Source organism: Lissotriton helveticus, chromosome 6 (assembly GCF_964261635.1).
Source record: "Lissotriton helveticus chromosome 6, aLisHel1.1, whole genome shotgun sequence".
Lineage (NCBI taxonomy): Eukaryota > Metazoa > Chordata > Amphibia > Caudata > Salamandridae > Lissotriton > Lissotriton helveticus.
In genome coordinates this window covers 574,548,357-574,572,194 of record NC_136067.1, presented here as the reverse complement: position 1 = coordinate 574,572,194, position 23,838 = coordinate 574,548,357, and the positions used below count along the sequence as shown (strand labels likewise).

Sequence of the window (23,838 nt, the reverse complement as noted above, 5' to 3'; positions counted from 1 at the left end):
GTTCAGGTAGATTACACTTTCAACAAAAATTCTAACTGATGCCAGGGTTACACAATTATTGTCTTATAGCATATTCATAAGATGTATAAGGTCAATGTGCCAATGTCCATTTTACCATAAAACTTGCCCATTTGCAGAATGATAAGCGAAGGAAATTGGTAGCTTCTTTAGGATGAATATCATTGAATCATTTTTGTCTCAACCCAGAGTGGCTCAACTGTTCTGTAAAATTCACAATTGACAAGAATCATGTGCGACCTTAAAAGACCAGAATAGTTAGGTTTATATACTAAAGTCTGGCAACCAAATCCATCCCCAATTCCTTCTGGTGATCAATGATTATGCTGTGGTTTCTGTGCCCTTTTAAATAATGCATATTCTTGAAATTGGGTATTGCCTTAAAACTCATTAAACTCTCTTTTAAGTTGTGATATACACAATTCATCCACAATCTCCAAAACTGTACATTTACAGTTTGGTGGAATGAGAAGTGCTGTTTGTAAGTGGATGCACCTAAGTACACAGTGTAGAAGCCCATACAACAAGTCATTATACTCTGCAGTAGGCTTTCTTACTCCTGTGGCAAAGAGTGGGTGAAAGGCAAAGCGAGGATAGTATGCAGGCAATAGGCCATGTGAGAGTGATTGCCCAAAAGAATAACAGGGTAATAGGGCAGACAAGGGGACAGAAAAAGAGAAGTGGGTCAAGTGATTTTGTGGAGGCACTGGTGGCGAGAATGGAAATGGGTAAAACGGCATGGAGAATGGTGAGATAATGGGAGAGGCAAGGGCAATGAATATTAAGGGGGTGAGTTCTGACAGGGCTTGATGAAACAGCACTAGGCATTTGAGATTGTGCCACAATCCACCCCCATTGGGAAAAAACACTTGGTAGTATCATGAAATACAGAGGTGCCTCCAATGTGCTTATCTTTATTCCACACTTTTTCATTTGTCTGTTTCACATGCAGAGAAAGAAGTGCTGGGAACAATTGATATTCCTGCATTTCTGTGGAATGCAACCTCAAAGAAGAAGGGAGGTTCTGACACAGTTGATGCTAACTCAGACAAGACGGAAGTCCTCATCCTGCGATCATCCCCCTCCGCCTGGGACGACTCCTGGTGGCCCCCCGCCCTGGGCACCGCCCCAAGCCAACGGACCACGCACGCAACCTGGGTTTCATCCTGGACTCCTCCCTCACGATGACCAAACGAGTCAACGCCGTCTCGTCATCCTGCTTCAACACCCTGCGCATGCTCCGAAAGATCTTCCGATGGATCCCCACCGAAACCAGGAAGACGGTCACCCAGGCCCTCGTCACCAGCTGACTGGACTACGGGAACACCCTCTACGCGGGAACCACAGCCAAACTACAGAAAAGACTCCAGCGCATACAGAACGCCTCCGCATGACTCATCCTGGACATCCCCCGCCACAACCACATCTCTGCCCACCTGAGAGACCTGCACTGGCTCCCCGTCAACAAGAGAATCCCGTTCAAACTCCTCACCCACGCACACAAGGCTCTCCACGACATGGGACCGAAGTACCTCAAAAACCGCCTCACATTCTACACACCCACCCGCCAGCTCCGCTCGACCAGCCTCGCCCTCTCCACCGTCCCACGTGTTCGCAGAGCCACTGCCGGAGGAAGATCCTTCTCCTACCTGGCGGCCAAGACATGGAACTCCCTCCCATCCACCTACGACTGACCCAGGACCATCTCTCCTTCAGGAAACAACTCAAGACCTGGCTATTCAAGCAGTAGCGGATCCCTCCCCTCCCAGCGCCTTGAGACCCTAGCGGGTGAGTAGCGCGCTTTACAAATATGCCTGATTGATTGATTGATTAAAGAAATAATTAGGGTTACTGCTGTCCCATTGCTCTGGTATATCTTGCTTCAAAAACTACGGCATTGTTCACCAGTTTTAAGGATATTAAATGATATGATTTTCATGAAATGTGGATTGATGTTCAAGATCTTCCTTAAAACAAACTGCATACGAAAATGTTGTGTCAAAGCTAATTAAATGGTATAATGGAGGCATAGGCATACATTTCATTTAGTTTAGCATTTGTATTTATGATAAAATATACAGAGCTCTGGTTTCTTGAACCTTTCAACGATACATTTGATGATCTGAAGCTTTTTTCTGACAAATCCATACAAGGAACAAATATTTATAACATGATTCCACTTGGTTCTACTGACCACCAATTATTTATTTGCCTTAATACGTGTAATCCTAATTTCAAATTCTAATCCCATGTACTAAACAAGATACTTAACATAGAGGTGAATGTTAGCCTAGCAACTCAAGTTGTAAGCACTTGATAGCATACAGATGATCGGCACATTTCAATGGGAGCTAATAAGGATGCATTTTTAGACATCCTTGTTCATAAAGATTTAAACATCTACACTATCCTGAAACACTTGGCATTCACATCATCACATTTTTAGAATTCATGTAGCATAAACATTCCTGCCAGAACTCTGTTGTGCTGCGAAACAATGCAATCATTGCCTGCATCTTTGTTAAAGGGTGTGCTGCCACAGACAATGTTATCTTTAAGAAACACATGTATCAATGCAACTTCATTAGCACATTTTCATACTCAAGTGACATTCTCCCTCCCATGTTATTTTTAATGTTTCATGGTTGAGGGCAACCGTGCATTGAATCCTTTCAAAGAAAAGTTCAGATAGTTGGACATATTTGTAAAATTCCACAAACTCACATTAGTATCAATGGAGTTGAAGCTCAGGGGACTGCACAAAACAAAACAGTTCCGGATGCCTATTACAACTTCGTTTTTTCATACATTGCATTACTTCACTGCCAATCTAAACGTTCCATCAGATGAGTCTGGGTCATTTGGACACCGATTCATGCTCAATCTATGACTGTTCACATCCTTAGAACCCTGAAGCAGGACAAAAGTAGTGTTTCAAAAACACTTTACAGTAAGGTGTCTGAAGGATTTAGGCTATTCTCCTGGAGTTTTTATATTAGGAATGCTACAATATGGCTGAAAAAAATTACTTTTACTTGGCTTTTGGGATTGTTCGGTGCCTTGAACTGTACTTTAACTCTACGGGTACTAGTGTGAGTTTATGTAAATTTAAAAGGTTTGTTGAGGTCCCCGTGCGTCAGAGAAGGTTGGCATGGGGCGAGAACAAAAAAGGGAGGCGTGACTCTGGGATCACAATAAGTAACACATGCTCAAATATATTAAGGTTTAAATCTGGTTTCCAGATTCAGAAGGCATGATGAAAAATTAAGTTACACTGTAGGGGAGATGCAAATGTGTAAACCGGAATCAACATATTTTATATTGCTCATTTAACTTCTAGCCACTGACATTCTAGCAAAAATGCTTTGTAAAGTCTGTTTCAATTAATAACAAACACAAGACATAAATGGTAGGTTTAACAAATATAAAACTGAGAATAAAGAAAAATATATCAACCGTACCTTGTTATGTGTCTGCGTTTGCCCAACTAGTATTAAGATGTTTGATGAGATGATAGATAAACAGAAGTTTATTAAAATAATCGACCTTTCAGACCTGATGTACCTGTTTAAATGATAAAATCAGAAAACTTAATTCTCCTTTGCTGTTAAACAGATATTGTAATATAGCTTATACATCAAGCAGCACATATGCATAGAGGACACTAAAAAACAGTATAAGGTTCTGAAATAGTGCGCATTGTCATTCGGGATTGTGCGAATGAGAAGAATGTGAGTGAGTAGGATTCTAATTTCTTCTAAATATAGAGAATCTGGTAGTTCTTAGCACTGCAAATCTTGTGGCCATGCTCTAGTGATCTTTATTCATGACAATGCCACATTACATGTCTGACAAGCATTGTCATCAAATATTTAGGGAGCTGTAAATGACTGCAAACTAGGCACCACTGTTGCCTTCACATATCCGTCGCACGCCATCGACCCTGCATTCATAAAGACATGAGAACACACTTCTTCAAAGAACCCCTCATGCAGAACAAATCCAGGTCCCCGCATAACCACTTACAACATCTCCACTGAAATGACGCTTCGTATCCCTCACGCGCAGGAAAACTATTGGAACAATAGTACCAAGTACAGTGCTCTGCTGCTCTGTGGTTAGGTTTGCATTGTATTCTAATCCTTGCAATGGCATAACGCTTAAGAAATGCATGTTCACATCCCTGAAAATACCAAGTTCTTCGTAATCGTGTAAGAAGCATATTACAATCAGTTGGAGCAGAAACTGCAAAATCTCAGTGCTCAAGAGAGTATCTAGTATGGATTGTACCTCTTCCCAATGTTGGGGCTTATTTACAAGGCCTTTCCGCCACTTGCGTCACTTTTCCTGTTAAAAGTGATGCAAAAGGGGTGCAAGGGGCTTGTAAATCTGCCCCAATGTATGCAAATTCACCACCTTGATTTGTTGGTGCGGGTATTTTGATCATGTTTAAATTATGTTAAGGCTACTCTTTTTATCATATTACATCATTTTTAAAAGATCAATATTCGCATGACAGTTATGCAAAAAAACATATTTGAGAGTGAAGATTCTGAAGCAGAAAAGAGATGATGTCCCTAATGACTATCAATACAATATATACAATGCTGTTCCATTAGAGAAACTCATTGAAGCTTTTTCTAGCGTCACCCCTCTTGTATTAGTGAGCCTTTTCTTTAGGTAACAGTGTACCACTGAAAAATCTTGTTTTTAATAGTGCATTCTAAACACACACATATGTTATGTGAGATACAACTCGGGTAAACTGTGCCATCATATTCAAGATCAGGTAGAAAGCAACATAGCTACAAAGACAAGCAAGAGGGCATCTCCAAAATATTGTTTCACTTACATGTTGCAGAGGAAACTAATACCATACCATCTGTCATGCAAATGGGGTCTCCACATGATTACAAGATGAATATTAAAAGTTAACTTCACAGGGGATATTTCTGGGACTGACGAGACCGGCTTCACTTCAAAGGCTCCACAGGGGCACAACTCATATTGTGTGGGGCATTTTGTGCACCCACTAAGGATGTGCAAGTCAGTAACCGTGATAGGTAGCAAGACTTCACTATGTGTTGGAATCCTAATGTCATCTCTTGGACAAACTCAAGATCTATCTAAGAAAATGCCTCTTTTTGTATGGTAACCCCCAAGTTTTTGAAGTGATGCTGACACTTGTTTTGACTCTGCACACCATGGCCCTGCTAACCAGTCCACATTGCAAGTGCTCTGACTCCTCAAACATAATGAAGTTGGCTATATTCCTGACTCAAATTTTTAAGTTACATATAAGTCACTAGTATTTCGTTCCAAAGTGTACCCAGGGACTGTAATGTAAATGTCACTAGATGACTGGAGCACATATCATGTGCATACTAAAGTAGCAATATAACGCATGTCTCCAGGAATGCTTCTGCATACTGGGTGTGCAGTATTTAAACTGACTATGCGATCTGACAAAAGAAACCTTTTACAGGCCTAAGCCTTTCTTTTTAATACTTATAAGTGACCCCTAAGTCAGGCCCTAAGTACCATAGGGCAGGATGCGTGGATGGTTTTTAATAAGTAAGACATGTATATTTAATGTTTTATATGTCCTGGCAGTGAAAAGTCTCCAAATGTGTTTTCTCATTGTGCAATGCTCGTCCTCTCAAAGAAAAACAGTGGGTTACATTATAACAACTTAGAATGCTTCACTTCAGATTAGCTAAACAAATGACTCAAGGACTCATGTTAATAGTAATTTAAAATCCAGTTAAATGGTCAATTTAGAATTTAGAATTCTATTTTGAAATTCCTACATTTACAAAATTCCAATTTTCCTGCCTGAGCATATGGGTTTTTCTGCCAGTGTTCCCTGTCACCCAAGAGCAGAACAGCTCTTTGATTCAAAGTGAAGTGGCTCCCAGATAAGAGACAAAGGGAGTGGGGTTGACTTTATCCTGATAGGATGGTCCTCTGGGCTCTGTCTCAGAACCTATTTAACTACAAAGGATGGTTAGCCTTCACAGGCAGATGTAGCTCAGACCTGGGCATGCCCCATCTATTGTCCTGATAGCCAGCCAGGCACCACTTCCAGTGGGAGAGGCGGGGGAGAAGTTGCCCCTAGAACCAATTTTGAGTGACCACATAAGAGGGTTTACTCATTTTCCTGGCCACACCTCTAGGGTGGGCACATGAGCTCTGTATAAGAACCGAGCGGTTCTGTCATCTTGGTTTTAGGTAGAAAAGGGCATGGTGGGACAGTTTACAGGAAAACACACAGGAGGTACTGCAAAAATGCATAGGGTCACTCCTGGGAACGTTAAACACCATTTTTTAGGCAGTAGTCAGGAGTATACTCCACCCACAGACTGGCACTGGGCATAATTGTGGCACCCCAGTATGAATACTACTTGACTTGTGGAAGATGGAAGAAAGGGTGCACCTGCTGTTGAGACCTGTGAGGAGAACCCCAAGAGAAGGGCCTGCTCTAACTTGTAGACAGGACCAGGAGGTGGACTCTATGGATCAGTGTCTGATCTGTCATTAAGCTACAGGGAAATAAAGCTGCAACAATTCCACTTTCCTGAAAAGCTGATTGAAGCTTGACCTGTGGAAACGATGACAGGATGTCAGACACAGTCCAATTGAAGTTCAGAAAAGTTGGGAGGACAGTCTCATATTCGTATCTATACCTGTCGTATAAACGGAACCGATACATTAACCTTTGACCAGAACGAAACCAATACATTAACCTTTGACCAGAAAGAATTTCTAAGGTTATATGAACCAATGTTGAAAGACAATATTTGGCAAAATAGGATAACACTAGCAGCATACCACTTCTAAGGTTGGATATCTGATCTCCAGCTTTGAAAAAGGACACTGAAAATGCTCAGTTGTGAGAAGGAATTTTTCTTTACTTATAGCTAATTTCTAGTACTGTGCTAACTGCTGTGCTTCCTAAATCTCTAAAATGGCAGCTACAGCATACACTTACATGACAACTGAGGCTGGGAGACAGTTGTGCATGTTTACAATATCTAGGGCAATTTTAATTTCATAAACCAAATGTAAAGGGAGGGGGCTTGCTGAGGGAAACCTAGTGTATGTGCTTCATATCTGATAATGTCTGCTAGTGCTTAGAAATATTGCAATTAGCACCTATAAAAATACACAAATAAATAATTAAAATGTAGCATATGAAGTTGAACTTACAATCAGTAAAGCACAACACAGCTGGGCATATGACAAGGGAATTCGAGGTATATTTTACATCTGGCCTTGAGACAGCTTTATCTGCCTCACCAGCCATACGTGTTTTTAGAGGTGCATGCGATACAACTGAAACATAATTTCCCCCAATGCAAGATCATGTCAAGTCAATTACACATGTTTGTGCCTATTCTCATACAAGTTAGTTTAAGATCCGTGCACCATACTCATACATTTGCATATAATGCACTTGCCTTTCTCACAATGCCTAGAGGGCTCACAAGGGTCCACGCTTTTCCATGATGGCGTTACATCACTATTGGTATTGGATTTACCGACCTCTGCCGGTAGACATCATTATAGGGGATCCCAGATATCTGTGGATCTCGGCTGCAGTGGTAGCAGCACAATGTCTATCTCTGACTGCGTGCACCCTCCCAGATCTCTCATCTAGTCTTCACTTCTGGGCCCTGCCAGTAGCAGTGGTAATGCCTAAACTTTCTATAGTTTCTAGGGACATCGTGTACCTACCCTAGCAGTGAAAACAATGGTGTTGGGTGCAAGTTGTCTCCTACTATAATATTTAATTCGTCAAAAATGTTTCCCATGTATTGATTTATTGCTGGGCATTGCTATGCTACATACAAAAAAGAAGACTCTGGTGTATTACATTTTTGACAATGTGTGCCTTTTGTGAGTTCCTGGCACTGCATGATCAATGGGGTATTGTCTATCCCACATTGAGATTTAGAATGTGCCAGCCAGTGTTTACCATTCGCCGACACATTTTGTGTTTGTGAGCAGCAGTAGGTCGATAGGTAGTACCCTAAAATGGCTTAATCACTAGATATTTGACCAAACCTTTGGGGTGACGTGAGTGTCGTTTTTTGCTTCGTTATAGAGCAGGCCCCATCAAATATCTTTAGGTTTCCCTTTAGGCTTTCAGGCAAACGTAGACACCTTCCTCTGCCCGTGTAATGGGAGTTCAGGTCCCACTTTGTTACAATTTTAATTCTTTTGCAGATTGTATTCCATATACACCAAGAGTATTCTACTACCCCTAATCAAGAGGCATAACATTACTGATTTTAGAGATGCAAATAGTAAGCTGCTCCATTTGAACGTTGATGATTGTATTTTTTATGAGGGTACATTTTTGAAAACTGATGTTCGGGCCCATCTCACCATGAATACTTTTTAGAACTGTTCTATAGTAAAAATCCCAGTGTAATGACAAGGTGTGGTTGTTATCCTCTCCATTTTATCCTGAGTATTATGAAATGATTGCTTTAAATGTGCTTAACATTTTTTTTGTGACTTTTAAGGTGTTTTATGGACACATTTGAACCCTAATAAAGAATTAATTGATTGATTGATTGATTAAATTCTTGGTGTCAAGGTAGGAAAAATGAAAGAGGCAATTAGGTCCCAGGAATGCATTAGGAAGCTACGTTGCATCTGTACTTTCAGGCCCAATTCCTATCCGTTGTTCCTTGTTGTGACTGACAGGACAGGGGTTTTGTGGAAGTAGTTCAGTAGAAGAATGAAAACCAGAAGACATCCTTTGTATCCAGAATGACCACATATCACTGAGTTTGTTTCATTTCCTGGCAGATTTGAAAGAGAAGCCACCTATGTTACCCCTAACTGTACAGATTTATTTGGTGACATCTGGAAATGTTCCAGGCAGAAACAGTGACAATAGCTAAAGGCTATGCGGTTTTCTTCCAGTGATCACTTCATATGGCTTGATTGCTGACTTGACGTCGCACATGTTTCTGATCAAAGTGTATAACCTTCCCTTGCAGGACCAGCTTCTTGTGTGTTGAGGTTTGCCCATAGAAATGATCTCGTGCTGGAGGTCTTCTGATTTTGATGTTTTATACTGCAAGGTAAACTCCCCAGAAGTTATTGCAGTATACATGCAAGACTTAAGTAAGCCAGCATACTGCTTCCAGTAGGTTAACAAAGTAAGCACTAAAGTTCCAAAACCTTGGTTGAGTTTCTTTCACAGAACCTTCTTTTTAAATGAATGACTATCAAGCAACATAAATGGTATGAAGGGTAAACAACAATTATAATGGCAGGTATTACAACATGAAGGAAATGAAACACCATTCTTACACCACACAATCCTATCAGGGCTCTTTGTCCAGATAGTACAACATGGACTCAAGACATGATCACGAGCTGAAGGTAAGCACATAATCACGGGAGAACCAGTTTTTAGCTTTTATAGTTCCAAGCAAAATATCAGAATAGAGCCACAATTAATGTTATGTTATGTTAAAATTTCTTATAAAGCGCACATACACCAATTGGTTTCTTGGCGCTGATCTAGGATATTGCTGAAGCCCCATGTATTTGGTCATCTGCAAATGCTAGATATAAGCTTGGATGTATATCCAAGTCTTAAGAAGCCTTCTGAAACTAGAGAATTCAGTGCAGGTTCTGATGTCCAAGGGAAGAGTGTTCCAGAAGCTGGATGCCAGTAATGCAAACCTACAACCACCTGTTCATTTCCGTATATAGGAAGGAATGGTTAGGAGGATCTTTTGGGTGGAGCGCAAACTCCAGGAAGGGATATATTTTTTAACAGGTCTGGATATGAATTTTGGGCTAGCACCATGCAGGGCCTTGAAAACAAGGCAACCAACTTCAAATGCACATCTTTGTGGGTTAGGAAGCCAGTGTAACTTTCTCATAATGGGGAGACATGTTTCCATCTGGGTTGCTGAGATATCAGCCTGGCTGCCTGATTCTGCACCGGCTGCAGTCTTTTGGTGAGATATAGTGGGATGTCGAAGTATAGAGAATTTGCATAATCCACGTGTGATATCACCATGGCTAGGACCACCTGGATCAGAGCTTCCAGAGTAAGTAATCTCCTGATATTCCTTATCTTCCTTAGCTGAAAGAAACAGGTGGAAGTAACTGATCCTATCTGAGATTTCATAGTGAGATCACTATTGATGATCACCCCCAGACTTTGGGCTGAGGAAGAAGGAGTAGGGGGAGAGCCCAGTTCACTTGGCTAGAAATGTGTGTTGCAAGGGTTCAAGGGACCTCCTATCAGAATCACTTCAGTTTTATCTGGATTTAATTTTAACTGGTTACTATTCATCCAGTGATGAGCAGTATCATTGCCTGGAATTCAGATATGGAGTCTGGTGAGTTATTGATACAGAACACCAGTTACAGATCATCTGCATAGTTATACATGCACACCTTCCTGTTTTCAGGGACCGAAGTAGGGGAGGAAGGTAAAGATTAAATAAGTGGGGGGACAATGAGGAGCCCTGAGTTACTCCACATGTTGTTGCCTTTCGTAGGAGCAGAAAACTGGGAACGATGCACTGACTGGGTACGCTCCTCAAGAAATGACTCAATCCATCTGGAAGCTGCTCCCTTAAGGCCAGCAGCTTTGACACGGTCGATCAGGATACCATGATTGACCGTTTCAAATGCCGCGGACAGGTCCAGCAGCATCAAACCTTGGGGGGAGCCCTTATCGGCTTCCTCTCGATGTGTATCCAGTACAGTAAGTATTACTGCCTCGGTTGAGTGGGCTGGGCGAAACCTCGCTTGGTTTGGATCAAGATAGTTAGACTGCTAAATCAAAGCACTGAGGCATTTGGCCACATGAGATTTCAATATTTTGGCCAAATAGGAAAGCATGGAGATGGGCCAGTAATTGGTCAAAATCCTAGGATCCGCACCTGGCTTTTTTAGTAGAGGGACGACCATTGCTTCTTTGAAAGCTCTCGGGACACAGCCCTGTGATAGTGAATCATTAAGAAGTGCCAAGGTGTGTCTGGGGAAGAAAGTGAAAACTTCTTTTAAGATATGGGGCGAGCAACTGTCAGTAGGTGATCCCACCTTTACTTTAGACATAAGATCCAGAAAAGTCTGATTGTCTATTGCTGAGAACTGTTCAAGAGAACAGAAATGTTCCAGCATTGAGGATGATCCCCCAGGAGCAGGGCAGAAAGGGATACTAGCTTTTATTGTAGCAATTGTATCAATAAAAAACAAATTAAGAGAGTTACAAAATGCTTGACAGGGTGTAGATTTTAATGTAACTCTGTCAGGATTGGATAATTCATTCACAAGGAGAATATTCCATTAGACCTGCTGGTAGAGCTCAGGATTTTTTAGGAGAAGTAAATAGCCTTAGCTGTAGAAATTGACTTTTTATACTCTTTAAGTTGGATCAAATAGCTTTCTTTTTAATCAAGGGAATAGCTGATTCTCCATTTTCTTTCGGATTGGCAAAGTGCTAGTTTTTGTGATTTTAAGTCAGGAGAGAACCATCTTTGTGCCTCATGGCGTCTTGCCGATAGTATTGTTCTGAGTGAAGCATGTTCATTGCTTGCCGCTGTGAGCTATGCTGTGAGGTTTTTTAATTGACGCCTGGTGAGTTGGAACTGTATTTGCTAATGTGGCATAGAGATGGGTTCTGTTGATATTATTCCAATTCCTAGCCACTAATCTTTTTATACTTGGAGGTTTTACCATAGTAATGTCCATAATGGTGAACTGAATTAAAAAGTAATCAGACCATATGCAGAGAGAGACAGTCAGTGCGGACACTGTGATGTTAGCTGTCCACACCTGATCCAGCGTGTCCTTTATTGTGTGTGGCTGTAGTTATTTGCTGAGTAAGGTTTAGCCCACTAAGGAAGTCATTCAGTTCTTTGGCATCCCTGTGTATCTTTAGCCCAATTAAACTGTAAATTACCTTTCAATTGAATTTTCAGGTTGATATATATTTACAGGGATTCTTTGTCCAAAAATCACCTACGCGTGTCTAGATTAGGGCCTACAAGCGTCAGAGAGGGTACATTTTGAGTGTGATGGTTCTTGATGGGCGTGACATACGGAATACAATAATATTACAGCCGGAAAAGGAAATAAAAAAACATGCACTTAATGTACAGCTAGAAATAAATCTTTTATTTTATTAAAGCATACCGCACACACCCTTTTCCCCTAGCTATTTTTGAAAAGGGTGAATTCATTCAGAACGCTAAAGCCTATCAGAACCTAAAGGGATGGTATGATAATTTTGCATTGTTTTCTCTTGCAGATTTTCCGTAATTTTTGCGTATACCATGATAGCTCGATAAAGCTTGCAAAGTTTTCTGTAAATAGGTTGTCAGACTAACTTTGGGGCCTCCATTGCTCTTTTAGATTGTTTCAAGAAAAAAAGATCCCCATCTTCCATCCAAATTTAAATTTAAATTTGCGAAGAGAATAGTTTTACAGTTAATTTGTGATGAAATGATACACACGTCCAGCACCAACTAGTATTATTGAGGAAATATTGACAGTTTGCGGTGAAAATTATGCATAGGCATAAATGTATAAAAACAGGAAACTTTGTGATCTACAGAAAGGCCAATCAATAATTGAGATCAATGCATGACTTTGACTGCATGAGAAAAACGTCACTCAAAAGCCTATGCATTTTCTTCAATATTCGAAGTCAAGTGGCATGCTTTTTCTTGCAAAGCTTATCAACTACATAACATTCAAGAGCCTCGAATAGGGTAAAACATGTCTCTGATCATGAATTTCGCAGGCCTGTGCACATGCTAGAATTACAGTGCTTATTGCAACATGGATTGTAACTGTCACACAATCGAGAGTACAACAAATTATGCAAAGAACAGTGCAATAAAAAATGTATTGTTCTTCTTTAATCCAAACTGTTGCCCAGCCAAAACGTGTTTTGTCAGGGGAAGTACCCAATGACTTCTTCAGGGTTTCTGGTAATGAAAGGATATAATTTACTCCTCTCCGCCAGTTATAATTCCTTCCCAGCTGGCGGATGGATAGTGAAGAAATAAAGCGCTCCTCTCTGCTGGTTGCCATTCCATCTCAACTGGTGAGTAGATAGCGAAGATCGACATTGACAATATAATGGAGGTGGACACACTTCCTACTTACTAAAAATAATCATCTGCGTGTTGTCTGAAATTGATTTATAATTTTCTCATCTGTACTCTTGTGGGTCGAATTGAAACCTACGGGTTAGCGGGACCACGTGTGGCGCACTCGCCTCCAAGTACTCGTAATCGAAGTACAGATGAGAAAATTATAAATCAATTTTGGACACCATGCACATAATTATTTTTTGTAAGAAGGAAGTGTGTCCACCTCCATTATATCGTCAATGAAGATCGTCGCTACCTACTTACCAGCCTGGATGGAATTACAGCCGGCAGAGAAGAGCGCTTTATTTCTTCACTATCCATCCACCAGCCGGGACTGAATTACAACCGGTGGTGAGGAGCGCATCATATCCTTTCGTTGCCAGAAGCCCTGAAGAAGTCGTGGGGTACTTCCCCTGATGAAACATGTGTTGTCTGGGCAACTGTTCGGATTAAAGAAGAACAATAATTTTAAATTGCACTGTTTTAAGTTCTTTGCATAATTTGTTGGACTCCCGATTGTGTGAAAGTTACAAACCATGTTGCAAAAAGGACTGTAATTCTAGCATGTGCGCAGGCCTGCGGAATTCATTTGTCCATCTTATGGTCAATGTTTAGGAGGGATTAAGGATTCTTCCTCACCTGTTTGCACCGCTTCACTTGTTACCAAACTTACTCCTACACATACTTGATTGGCGCCAGCCCTGCCTCACTTAAAAAAAAAACCTCGAAGTCTCTGATCATGGACCATTTTTAAGAGATACATATTTTTGGTTCAAAGAATCAGATTAAAAATGACTCTGCATCATGGTCTGGACATTATATTAAATGTTTACTTGACCTCATTAAGGCTAAAAAGTGAATTTTGCCCGAGAACGCTTTCATGCTCGCGACATTTGCATTTGCGAACTTACAAAAATTTTAATTGCAACCTTTGCAAACTGCTGTGGAAAACTAAGAAACTTTCGAAAAAGTTTTATGTTAATTGGTTTAGAACATGCTCAGGGAGATCATGAAATTTGTAATAACTGATGTTTGTTTTAATGGTAAAAACTGTTTAGCACCTGGATACCCTCACTGGTGTTTAGCCTCGCTCTACAAATTCACATAACATACCATAAAATAAGATAAGATAATACAAGATAACATAACATAACATAACATAAGATAACATAAGGTAAGATAACATAAGAAGATACATTTCACTGAAAACATTAAGGGCCTCAGTCAGGCCCTCCAAGGCCGGGCACCAAGCCATTCTCGTGACAGAGCCCTGCAGCCACACACTCAGCAGAAGGCCGTCCATTATATGTTGAGACCCCTGCCCATAAGGCAGTGATTTTTGGTAAATGTGCTCCACCTAACAGAGTTCAAGCACATCTGGCAAAAAGGCCCAATGCCACTCTGTCCTCCAGGCTTTGGTGGAACAAGTGCCCCCTTTATGTTTTGCAGAAACAAATCACCAATTTGGTGTTTTTTTCTGAGATACATGAATCTATCACTGATACAGTGGGAATATTCTCGCAGCAAACAGACAACATGATATTTTATTTTGGCCTGGGACAGGCATTCATTGAGTGGCTAACCAAGACAGTAAAAAACAATACCAGAAGACCTGGTCTAATAGGGATAGACCCGCCAGTGCAATGGGAATTGCATTTTTCTGGCTGCTGGTTGGCTTGCACAGGATTATGAGCAGTGTCACTATCTGAAGCTTCTGTGCCAGAAACTAAGCTGTTACCATTTGATGAAGAGGGAAAACTGAGATTTTTATGGTTGGAAGAAATGTCAGTTTTTTGCAGGTTTTCAGTACCTTCCTCTAAATGAAGCCCTTTGTGCCCTTCACTTACTATTATAAAAAAAGCTACATAATTATAAACTTGCAGAGAAAACGTATACCTATGTTTTCCAGCATGGAATTATGACGTAAATATTAAATTAGAGTGACTCACATCCCAATCTTTGCTTTTGGCTCAGCAGGGTTATAATAATGTGAAAGCGATCTGACTAAATAGAGGGAAGACATGATATTGGTGAAGAAAAAGGGAAACTTAGACATATCACAATCTTTAGAAAGGGCAAAAATCTGGACATTTGCAAAACGTTGTGGACAAACAAATCTTTGCATAGCTCTCTTCAATTTCAGGGAGTAGGTGAAATCTCTATGCCTAAAGAAAGACACTGGTTGCATCAGCTTGTTCCAAAAAATAGTTCTAGACAATGCATTTTATCTTATACTCAACTTTTCATTGATACTCTAAGATATCATCCTAAACCCACAGCTGTGTGGCACTTCGTACTAAAGAGGACATTTTCCATCAGGGTCTACTCAGAGAATCGTATCTAAGGAGTTGGAATCCCAGATTGGTAGATTTTGTCTTTGTCCATTTGAGGTTGATAAAGTGAGCACTTACTACATGGATGGTCATTATACCTAATATCGATGCCTCTAGAAATAATTCTCTCTTGTCATGGAAAAGATGGTTCTATGGCCTAACATGATGTCCACCACATTGGTTATAAATGTATAGGGCCTGTGTCCTATAAATATGCACCTTAGTGAATGTGTGGGCTGTAGAGGGATGTTACCTGAAACCAGTCCCAGGATGCTGGTTTCTGGTTCAGGAAAGACCTGGCTTGGCGGTTCGGGCTAGACTGTTTCCAGGAGGGACAGGGTCAAGACTGATTTTCATATAGCTAGGTCTGAACTGAGATGGCGACGTGAGCTAAAGAACGATGATGGATTAACCCCAGATCTGTGACTGGGGGTGAGTGTCTGAAAAGTTTCAGCGCTCCATCCATCATCTCCTTGTGTTTGCTTTGTTCGCCCTAAGTTGGCAGGGTATGCCCAAACACGGTCCCTTGATCACTTTGCCACTGGGTTCAAGCTAGCCTGGCTGAAGAGGGGTGTTACCCTGAAACTGGTCCCAGGATGCTTGTCTTTTGTTCAGGTAAGACCTGGCTTGGCAGTTGGGGCTTTACTGTTCCTATGAGGCACAGGGTCAAGAGTGATTTGCATATAGCTTGGTCTGAACTGAGGTGGCAAAGTGAGCTAAAGAACAATGATGGATTCAACCCAGTTCTGTGACTGGGGGTGAGTGTCTGTAAAGTTTCAGCGATCCATCCATCATCTCCTTGTGTTTGCTGGGCTGTCAATGTTACATGAGCTTTCAGTTTCCAGAAATAAACCTGCCATTTTAAGTCTGCCTTAAGAGTGCCGCTGTCAGCCCGACCTATTGTTTCCATTTTAAATGGTGAAAAATGTCCTAGAGCAGGTTGTGGGTCAACTGGAGGAGTATTTTCCACCTCTTACTATTGGCTGTTTAGTTTAACATTTCAATTCCTATGAAGTGTTTGCATTGCAATGCATGAGGGACTATTTTATTCATCATAATCTGATTCATCAACCATTAAATGGTTTATCTCTTAAGAGCATTGTTTCCATAAAAGAATACATTTTCTATTATTTTTTTCATTGTAGCAGGCTTTTTAATGTTTTAGGCAGGACTCAAAATGTAAGCCAGACCCTATTGAATATAGTCATACTTGTTCCTAATGGCTTCATAAACACTGTAAAAGTCTAAATATTTGTAAAACTTTGACTACACAATAAATCTTTAACTGTCTTCAAACCAAAAGGGAAAATGAATTCAAGTATTCACATAATGTGGTAAACATATTTAACATGTAATGCATTAAGTAAAATGTATCAAGTTACCGTTTCACAATATATATTCTTAGAAAAATACATTTGTTTTCCTAATTACTCATTCAGATCACATACATACCTCCATAGTGCTGCATAGACAACTGCTAGCGTGATTAAGGCCAAGCAGGAAAGGCCACAGCCTACAATTAGGGTTACGGAAGGGGTGCCTGATGATTCCATGACCTATAAGAAAAGAAAAGTAAATAACTTAACATGATCTAGTATTCTGGCCTGCTTAACAACAGCTTATAAGTCACCCAGGTTTAGATGTTATCATTGACAGCTTTATCAGAGCAGCCGCGCTGATAGAATGTGTGAAGCTTCCTTTTGCAGTTGAAAGACAATCTCCATTTTCCATGTCAGCTGGAATCTACTTCACTTTCAAATATGAGAACCCAGAGGCCTTGTGCATTGAGTAGCGTGCACACAGCCCAATCTCCCAGCTCGTTTGTTTTCAACAGAGTGAGGCACAAAAAGGGATTACAATTAGGAGGCAGGAGTGTGAAGAAAGTGCCCCAAACAAAATCAGTTCTCACTAGCTTCTGATTGTATTTACAGCCTACGGATATTCCCCAAGGACACCTCCCATATTTCTCTGTCATAGCTCCTGTTGAGTTAGGAAAGTTTGGGACTTTTTTAGACTCTTTCTTGTGCAGTTTGTCCACGTCATTCTATATAGTTTCAGCTCATGCAGATAAAATGGTGGCTAACGTGAGTACAAGCACAAAATCACTATTAAAGCAGCCTAAATGAGGGCAGTTTCATACCACTACCAGAAGGTAACCAAATAAATGACCTTGAAGAAAAACCGGGGTGGGTACATCTCACATTAGCCACTCGATACAATCACAAAATCATTCTGTAATAGCTCACAAATGAACATGCCAAATGAGACATTCAAACCAAGAGCTATCCACCTGAAGATCTGAGAGATGTAACATGAAACAATGCATTATGGAAACTAATTGTTTAAGGCATGATAACTCAAAGCATTCCATATGCTTGCATTACCTTACACAATATAGATCACTGCAGAAAAAAACACCCAGTACAAATTCCAGGACTGATCATCCTTAAAGGCTGCAGCATACTTTTCACTCTCTAAGCATATTTTACTGCAATCCACCCAACGGAAAACTAGAATGTGGCAGGTAATTATAATTGCAATGCTGTAATATATTCAAAACTGGCTTACAATTCACGCGGGGTGCCCCCCCCCTTTTTGTCAACACATATCAGAGGAAGGTCTGTACTGAAAATATCCAATACAGAGCTGCAATCTGTTTAACAATCTAGGCTTCTTATTTCACTGGCAACAGAAGGAGTCGGCTAATTCCTCTGACACGGCTCGTACTCTTCAAGCAGCCATTGGCATGACTATTCCAGCTGCATGCTCTCACATGGTTTTTTTTCCAATGGTGTGCATATCACGAATCCGGAGTTGCACTGTGACTCAAACTGGGTGAGAATTAGTTATAGCGCAAGATCTGGAATCATTTGAGCACGGCTGGACAGCAGCAGGTACATACGTTTCTGCAACCATGTCATTTTTAAAAACATCTCTCTCCCCGCCCCTCCAGTCAGCTGCAATACACCACGGAGAAACGCTGTCACAGCCTCCGTGCCTATGCATTAAACCCGCATTCCCACTGTTACTTACTATTTCTCTCGGTTGCTGAGCCAAAATGGCGAAGGTAGAGAGACGATCACATAGGCATTTCGTGTGGGATGCATCGGTAAGCACAGTTTTACATCCCTGGGTGGACCAGGTTCCAAAAGAGTCGTTCCTGCAACGAGAAAAACACCGGCATAATTACACCTGGCAGTCAATTCCGTGGAAGAAGCGCTGCTTAATGGCGAACATCATCTGAGTGCCGTAGGGGAGACATCTACAGTCTGGTACTTGTTGTTCGAAAGGGACTTAATTGAGGTGCATGGGGGAGGGAGAGCAGGGAAACGCGCCTCAGCCCCGGCGGGTGGAGCTCTCCGAAGTGCTGATCCCCGGAGCCCGGGATCTGCAGCAGACTGTCCGGGGAGCTGTGAGCGCCTCGGCACGTCCATGTGGAGAGAGCTGTCCGCGGTGCTGGTACTCCCCCGCCCCTACCCAGCTTTGGGCAGCAGCTGTCCGGGGTAGCGATCCGTGGAAGTGCCCTGTGCTCGGAGCTGTCCGAGGTGCTGCTCCGCAGGGCAGCTCTGTGCAGAGCTCCTTCCGACGGAGCAGCAAACCCACTAACCGCTGTTAGAAGAAAAAAAATCCCCCCAGACAGCTTGTACATGCCCATTTCCCTCCATGCCACACTAATTTCCCTTTCAGCGCACACCGCTCTGCACCTTTTCTTTAAAGGTTAATTTCTGGGATCCATGAATGTTTCTCATTTCCCCGCGTGCTGGTAGAATACTGGTGTAGCTGTATTCGTGCAATTCCTTGGATGCTTCCTGCGTGGAGGAGGTGGAGATGGAGGAGGAAGGCAATTTCACCCTGGAAACGGGCAGCGTCGGATTGCTCCACTCTGCCGAAGCTGCTTCAACAGAGGGAGGTGGGTCCTCCTCGAAATAACAGCCCGCAGCCCCAAGCCTTCCCCCCACAGCAGCATTAGCCGGGCTCGGTAGCCTTGGTTGCGACGGCGCGTTAGCACGAGCCTCAAGGCCACCTACTTACGCGTTCATCTATCTCCGCCATCCCACCGTGCTCCCGCGCCCTCATTATAAATTAGATTTCTTAATTATTGGCAGTGTTTTAACACGGTTTTATCACTGCGAACATTTGTTTGAGGCTCTGAGAAATGGTAGCTCGCAGAGACATCCCACCCCATCAGAATAGTGGGAATGGTATCACCCTGCGTGTTCTTTGTGCAGAAAAAAAAGAAAATTATAAAAACGAATACCACCTTTCATTATTTGAATTCAGCGGGGATGGGGATAGAGGTTGTGACTCTGAGAGAGACAACCAAGCCTTCACTTAAACTTGGTACGAATTTTGCTTGTCTGTGCTCATATCCGGAAATAAACATAACATTTCTCAAATGGTATGCTCTAGGCACTTTGCTTGCATCCTTTCCAGGAACTTTACCGTCAAATGTGATCACCAGTTTAATGTATATCACCACATAGAATATTTTGGAAATAGAAACACAGACCTCAGATTTAAGTTTAGTACCATGATTTGTTTAAGCACAATATACTTCTAGTTACAGAGAAACTCGTTGCTGCATTGCTCTTTCCTTCTCTCTCTCTCGCTCTCTCTCTCTCTCTCTCTCTATATATATATATATATATATATGTATATATATATATATATATATATATATATATATATATATATATAGATAGATAGATAGATAGATAGATAGATAAAATATCTCTCCTCTCTCTCCACACACACACATATATATATATATATATATATATATATATATATATATATATATATATATATATATATACATATATATATATACATTTATAATCATATATACAGTTTACTGATAAACAAAAGGATAAAGTCACAGCTATTGCTACATATTTAAAAAAATGTTAGAAATTCACTCCAAAAAACAAAGGCTATGGTGTCGTTATAGTTGAGTGACAATGTTCATTGCAACATTACACTTTACACTGAAAACACTGGAATTCACCAGTTATAGTTAAGTGAAGTAACTAGAAACAAGCCCTGAAGTAACTATAACATGTGCCCTCACCATGTACAGCTTATACCCTCACATAGTAAATTACTTCTGACATGTTTTATGACATTATTGATAGCATGCTGCTGATATCTGAAAAGGCATCATTGATGATAACACTACGCACGACTGTGGTGTGAGCTGTAGTTACTTAAAGGCTCATAATTTAGGTAACTTAGCTGTATATTCTCTGATAACCTTAACACAAGAAAGGTAAAGGGCTGCAACTGTATTGGGGGATCTCATCAAGATGCTTGTGAAATTTTTTTTTTTACACCACTGCAATTTTGGGCAATTAAAACTCAAACACACACACATTGAGAAAAACCTAGAAATTCACAAAAAGCAACGATTGCAGTGACATTATAGTTAGATGCTGAAATGAGATAAAAATTCATGATACACACTGAAAATCATTAGTTATAGTTTTCTGAGCTAGCTATACCATGTGCCCCTCAATGCATTGTTTGTGACCTCACATATTACATCACTCATGACATGTTAAATAACATCACTGATGAGATATTGAATGACGTAATAGGTGACATGACCAATGGCACCACTGCTGACACTATAGCCATATACAACATAGATTTAATGCATTAACCGATGGGTGTCCATAGCATTCATTGGAAATGAAAAACATTTGTGTACTATTCCCCCAGATTTTTGCCTTCTTTTGCTAAACCTGTTTTTGTTGATCATAGGACTTTGAACACTTTACTCCTGTTAACCAGTAGTAAAGTGCATGTGCATTACTTATTAAACCTAGTAACATTGGCATACACCTAATTGGCACATTTTTTTACTTATAAGACTCAAGTCTATAGCACTACATGCACCCGGGGCCTATAAAGTAAATGCTACTTGTGGGCTGAAGCACTCATTGTGCCAATCACTGATGTAGTCCATGAATGCCTCTACAGCCCTGGTGTGTAGAGTTAACACTGCCATTTCAAACTAGGAATGCAACCCTTTTACCAGGCCTAAGCATTCCTTTTTATTGCTAATAAGTCACCCATCATGTAGGCACTAAATGTCCATAGGCCAGGGTGCATAGCATTTTAAAAGGGCGGCATGTATATTTAATGTTTTACATGCTGTGACAGTGAAAAACTGCAGTCGTTTTTCACTGTGGCAAGACTGTCTCTCCCATAGGAAAGCATTGGGTTGCGCTATAACCAACTTAATGGTTGTTGGAAAGTGGTTTATAAGTATGAGTAAGTAGGAACCTACAACTAGTAATACGGCCACAATCATAATATAAGGTCCAGTCAAGGTCTCAATAAATTATTCCTTTGATCAACCCTTAGTAGCTGGATGCAAGCAGGCAGGCTTAACTTAGAAGATGGGTATGTAAAGCATTTAAAAACACCAACACATTAAATAGGTAAGGCACAACACACAATAAGAAAACAACACAATTTTATCAAAATTGGAAATATTTGTATGATTAAACTGACACCAAAATGACAAAAATCCAATCTACGGAACTGGAGATATGAATGTTCAAAGAATAAACCCTTTCTAGTGCTTACAAGCCAAAAGGGCCAACCTGGGACATCTGATCACTCTAGAACTGGACAAAGTCAAAGTTTCAGACTGACCACAATGGAGTACAGGTCAGATACAAAGAGCGGTAGGGCCTTGTCATGTTTTTACCTTCTGACTTGGTCACTCATTTGGAGCTTTTTCTCTCAATGTCGGGCGGGTGTCCTCGGCAGGCCGAGTTTGACTTCAAAGACTGTGGCTTGCTTCAGGGGGATGCCTCAGTCAATTCCTGGAAGTCTCATTGACAATGAAGAACTCATGAGCTTCAGTGGGAAAATCTAAATTTCAGGCTTAGTTGCTGTTTGACGTCGGCTGCTTGCGTCGTGAAGACAGGTCAGTCAACTTATGGAACCTTTTGGTCAAAATGTCCAAATGATCTACAAATTCTTCAGATGCCTCCAGAAGGTCCTTTTGGGTTTGTGATGGGCCCACGTTAGAAATGGGGTTTCTGGTTGGCTAAGGTATACACCCTGGCCAGGCAGAACCCACCAATCTAAGCTAGATACACAAATCAGATAACGGTGCTCACCCTCTGGTAGCTTGGCACAGGGAGGCAGGCTTACCAAAAGAGGCAATGCATAAAGTATTTGTGCGAACAAAGCAAAACCAAAGGGGATGATGGATGGAGTGTTGAACATTGCAAGCACTTACCCCAAGTCAACTGATCTGGGTTTAATCCATCATCATTCTTTAGCTCACTCCATCACCCCAGTTCAGACATGGCCATATGCAAATCAGTCTGACCCTGTGCCTCATGGGATTAGTCCAGCCCAAACTGCCAAGCCATGTCTTTCCTGGACCGGAAACAAGCATCCTGAGACCAGTTTCTTGCCAATCAGCCGTCATCAGCCAGGCTAGCTTGAATCTAGTGGCAAAGTGAGCAAGAGATCCACATCTGGGCATACCCTGCCAACTCAGGGCAAACAAAGCAAAACCAAAGGGGATGATGGATGGAGTGTTGAACATTGCAAGCACTCACCCCCAGTCAACTGATCTGGGTTTAATCCATCATCATTCTTTAGCTCACTATGCCACCCCAGTTCAGACATGGCCATATGCAAATCAGACTGACCCTGTGCCTCATGGGAACAGTCCAGCCCAAACTGCCAAGCCATGTCTTCCCTGGACCGGAAACAAGCATCCTGGGACCGGTTTCTGTCAAATCAGCCATCATCAGCCAGGCTAGCTTGAATTAAGTGGCAAAGTGAGCAAGGGACCCACGTCTGGGCATACCCTGCCAACTTAGGGCAGAGAAAGCAAAACCAAAGGGAATGATGGACAGAGTATTGAACATTGCAAGCACTCACCCCCAGTCAACTGATCTGAGCTTAATCCATCATCATTCTTTAGCACACTCCGCCACCCCAGTTCAGACATGGCTATATGCAAATCAGTCTGACCCTGTGCCTCATGGGAACAGTCCAGCCCAAACTGCCAACCCATGTCTTCCCTGGACCGGAAACAAGCATCCTTGGGCCGGTTTCTGGCTAATCAGCCATCATCAGCCAGGCTAGCTTGAATCCAGTGGCAAAGTGAGCAAGGGACCCACGTCTGGGCATACTTTGCCAATTTAGGGCAAACAAAGCAAAACCAAAGGGATGATGGACAGAGTGTTGAACATTGCAAGCTCTTACCCCCAGTCAACTGATCTGGGTTTAATCCATCATCATTCTTTAGCTCACTCTGCCACCCCAGTTCAGACATGTCCATATGCAAATCAGTCTGACCCTGTGCC

General features: G+C 41.5%; 1 protein-coding gene across 2 annotated transcripts in view; it reads right to left on the bottom strand.

Moving 5' to 3' along the window:
* The window catches only part of ADGRB3 (adhesion G protein-coupled receptor B3), a 1,104,008-nt gene that overhangs the window by 342,600 nt on the left and 737,570 nt on the right, over positions 1-23,838 (bottom strand). For both annotated transcript variants that reach the window (XM_078648009.1, XM_078648010.1), the window contains exons 15-17: positions 18,530-18,656; positions 16,949-17,052; positions 3,480-3,582 (exon numbers count right to left, since the gene is read on the bottom strand). In XM_078648009.1, coding sequence (XP_078504135.1) covers positions 3,480-3,582; positions 16,949-17,052; positions 18,530-18,656 — 334 coding nt within the window. The remainder of the gene's footprint in view (positions 1-3,479; positions 3,583-16,948; positions 17,053-18,529; positions 18,657-23,838) is intronic.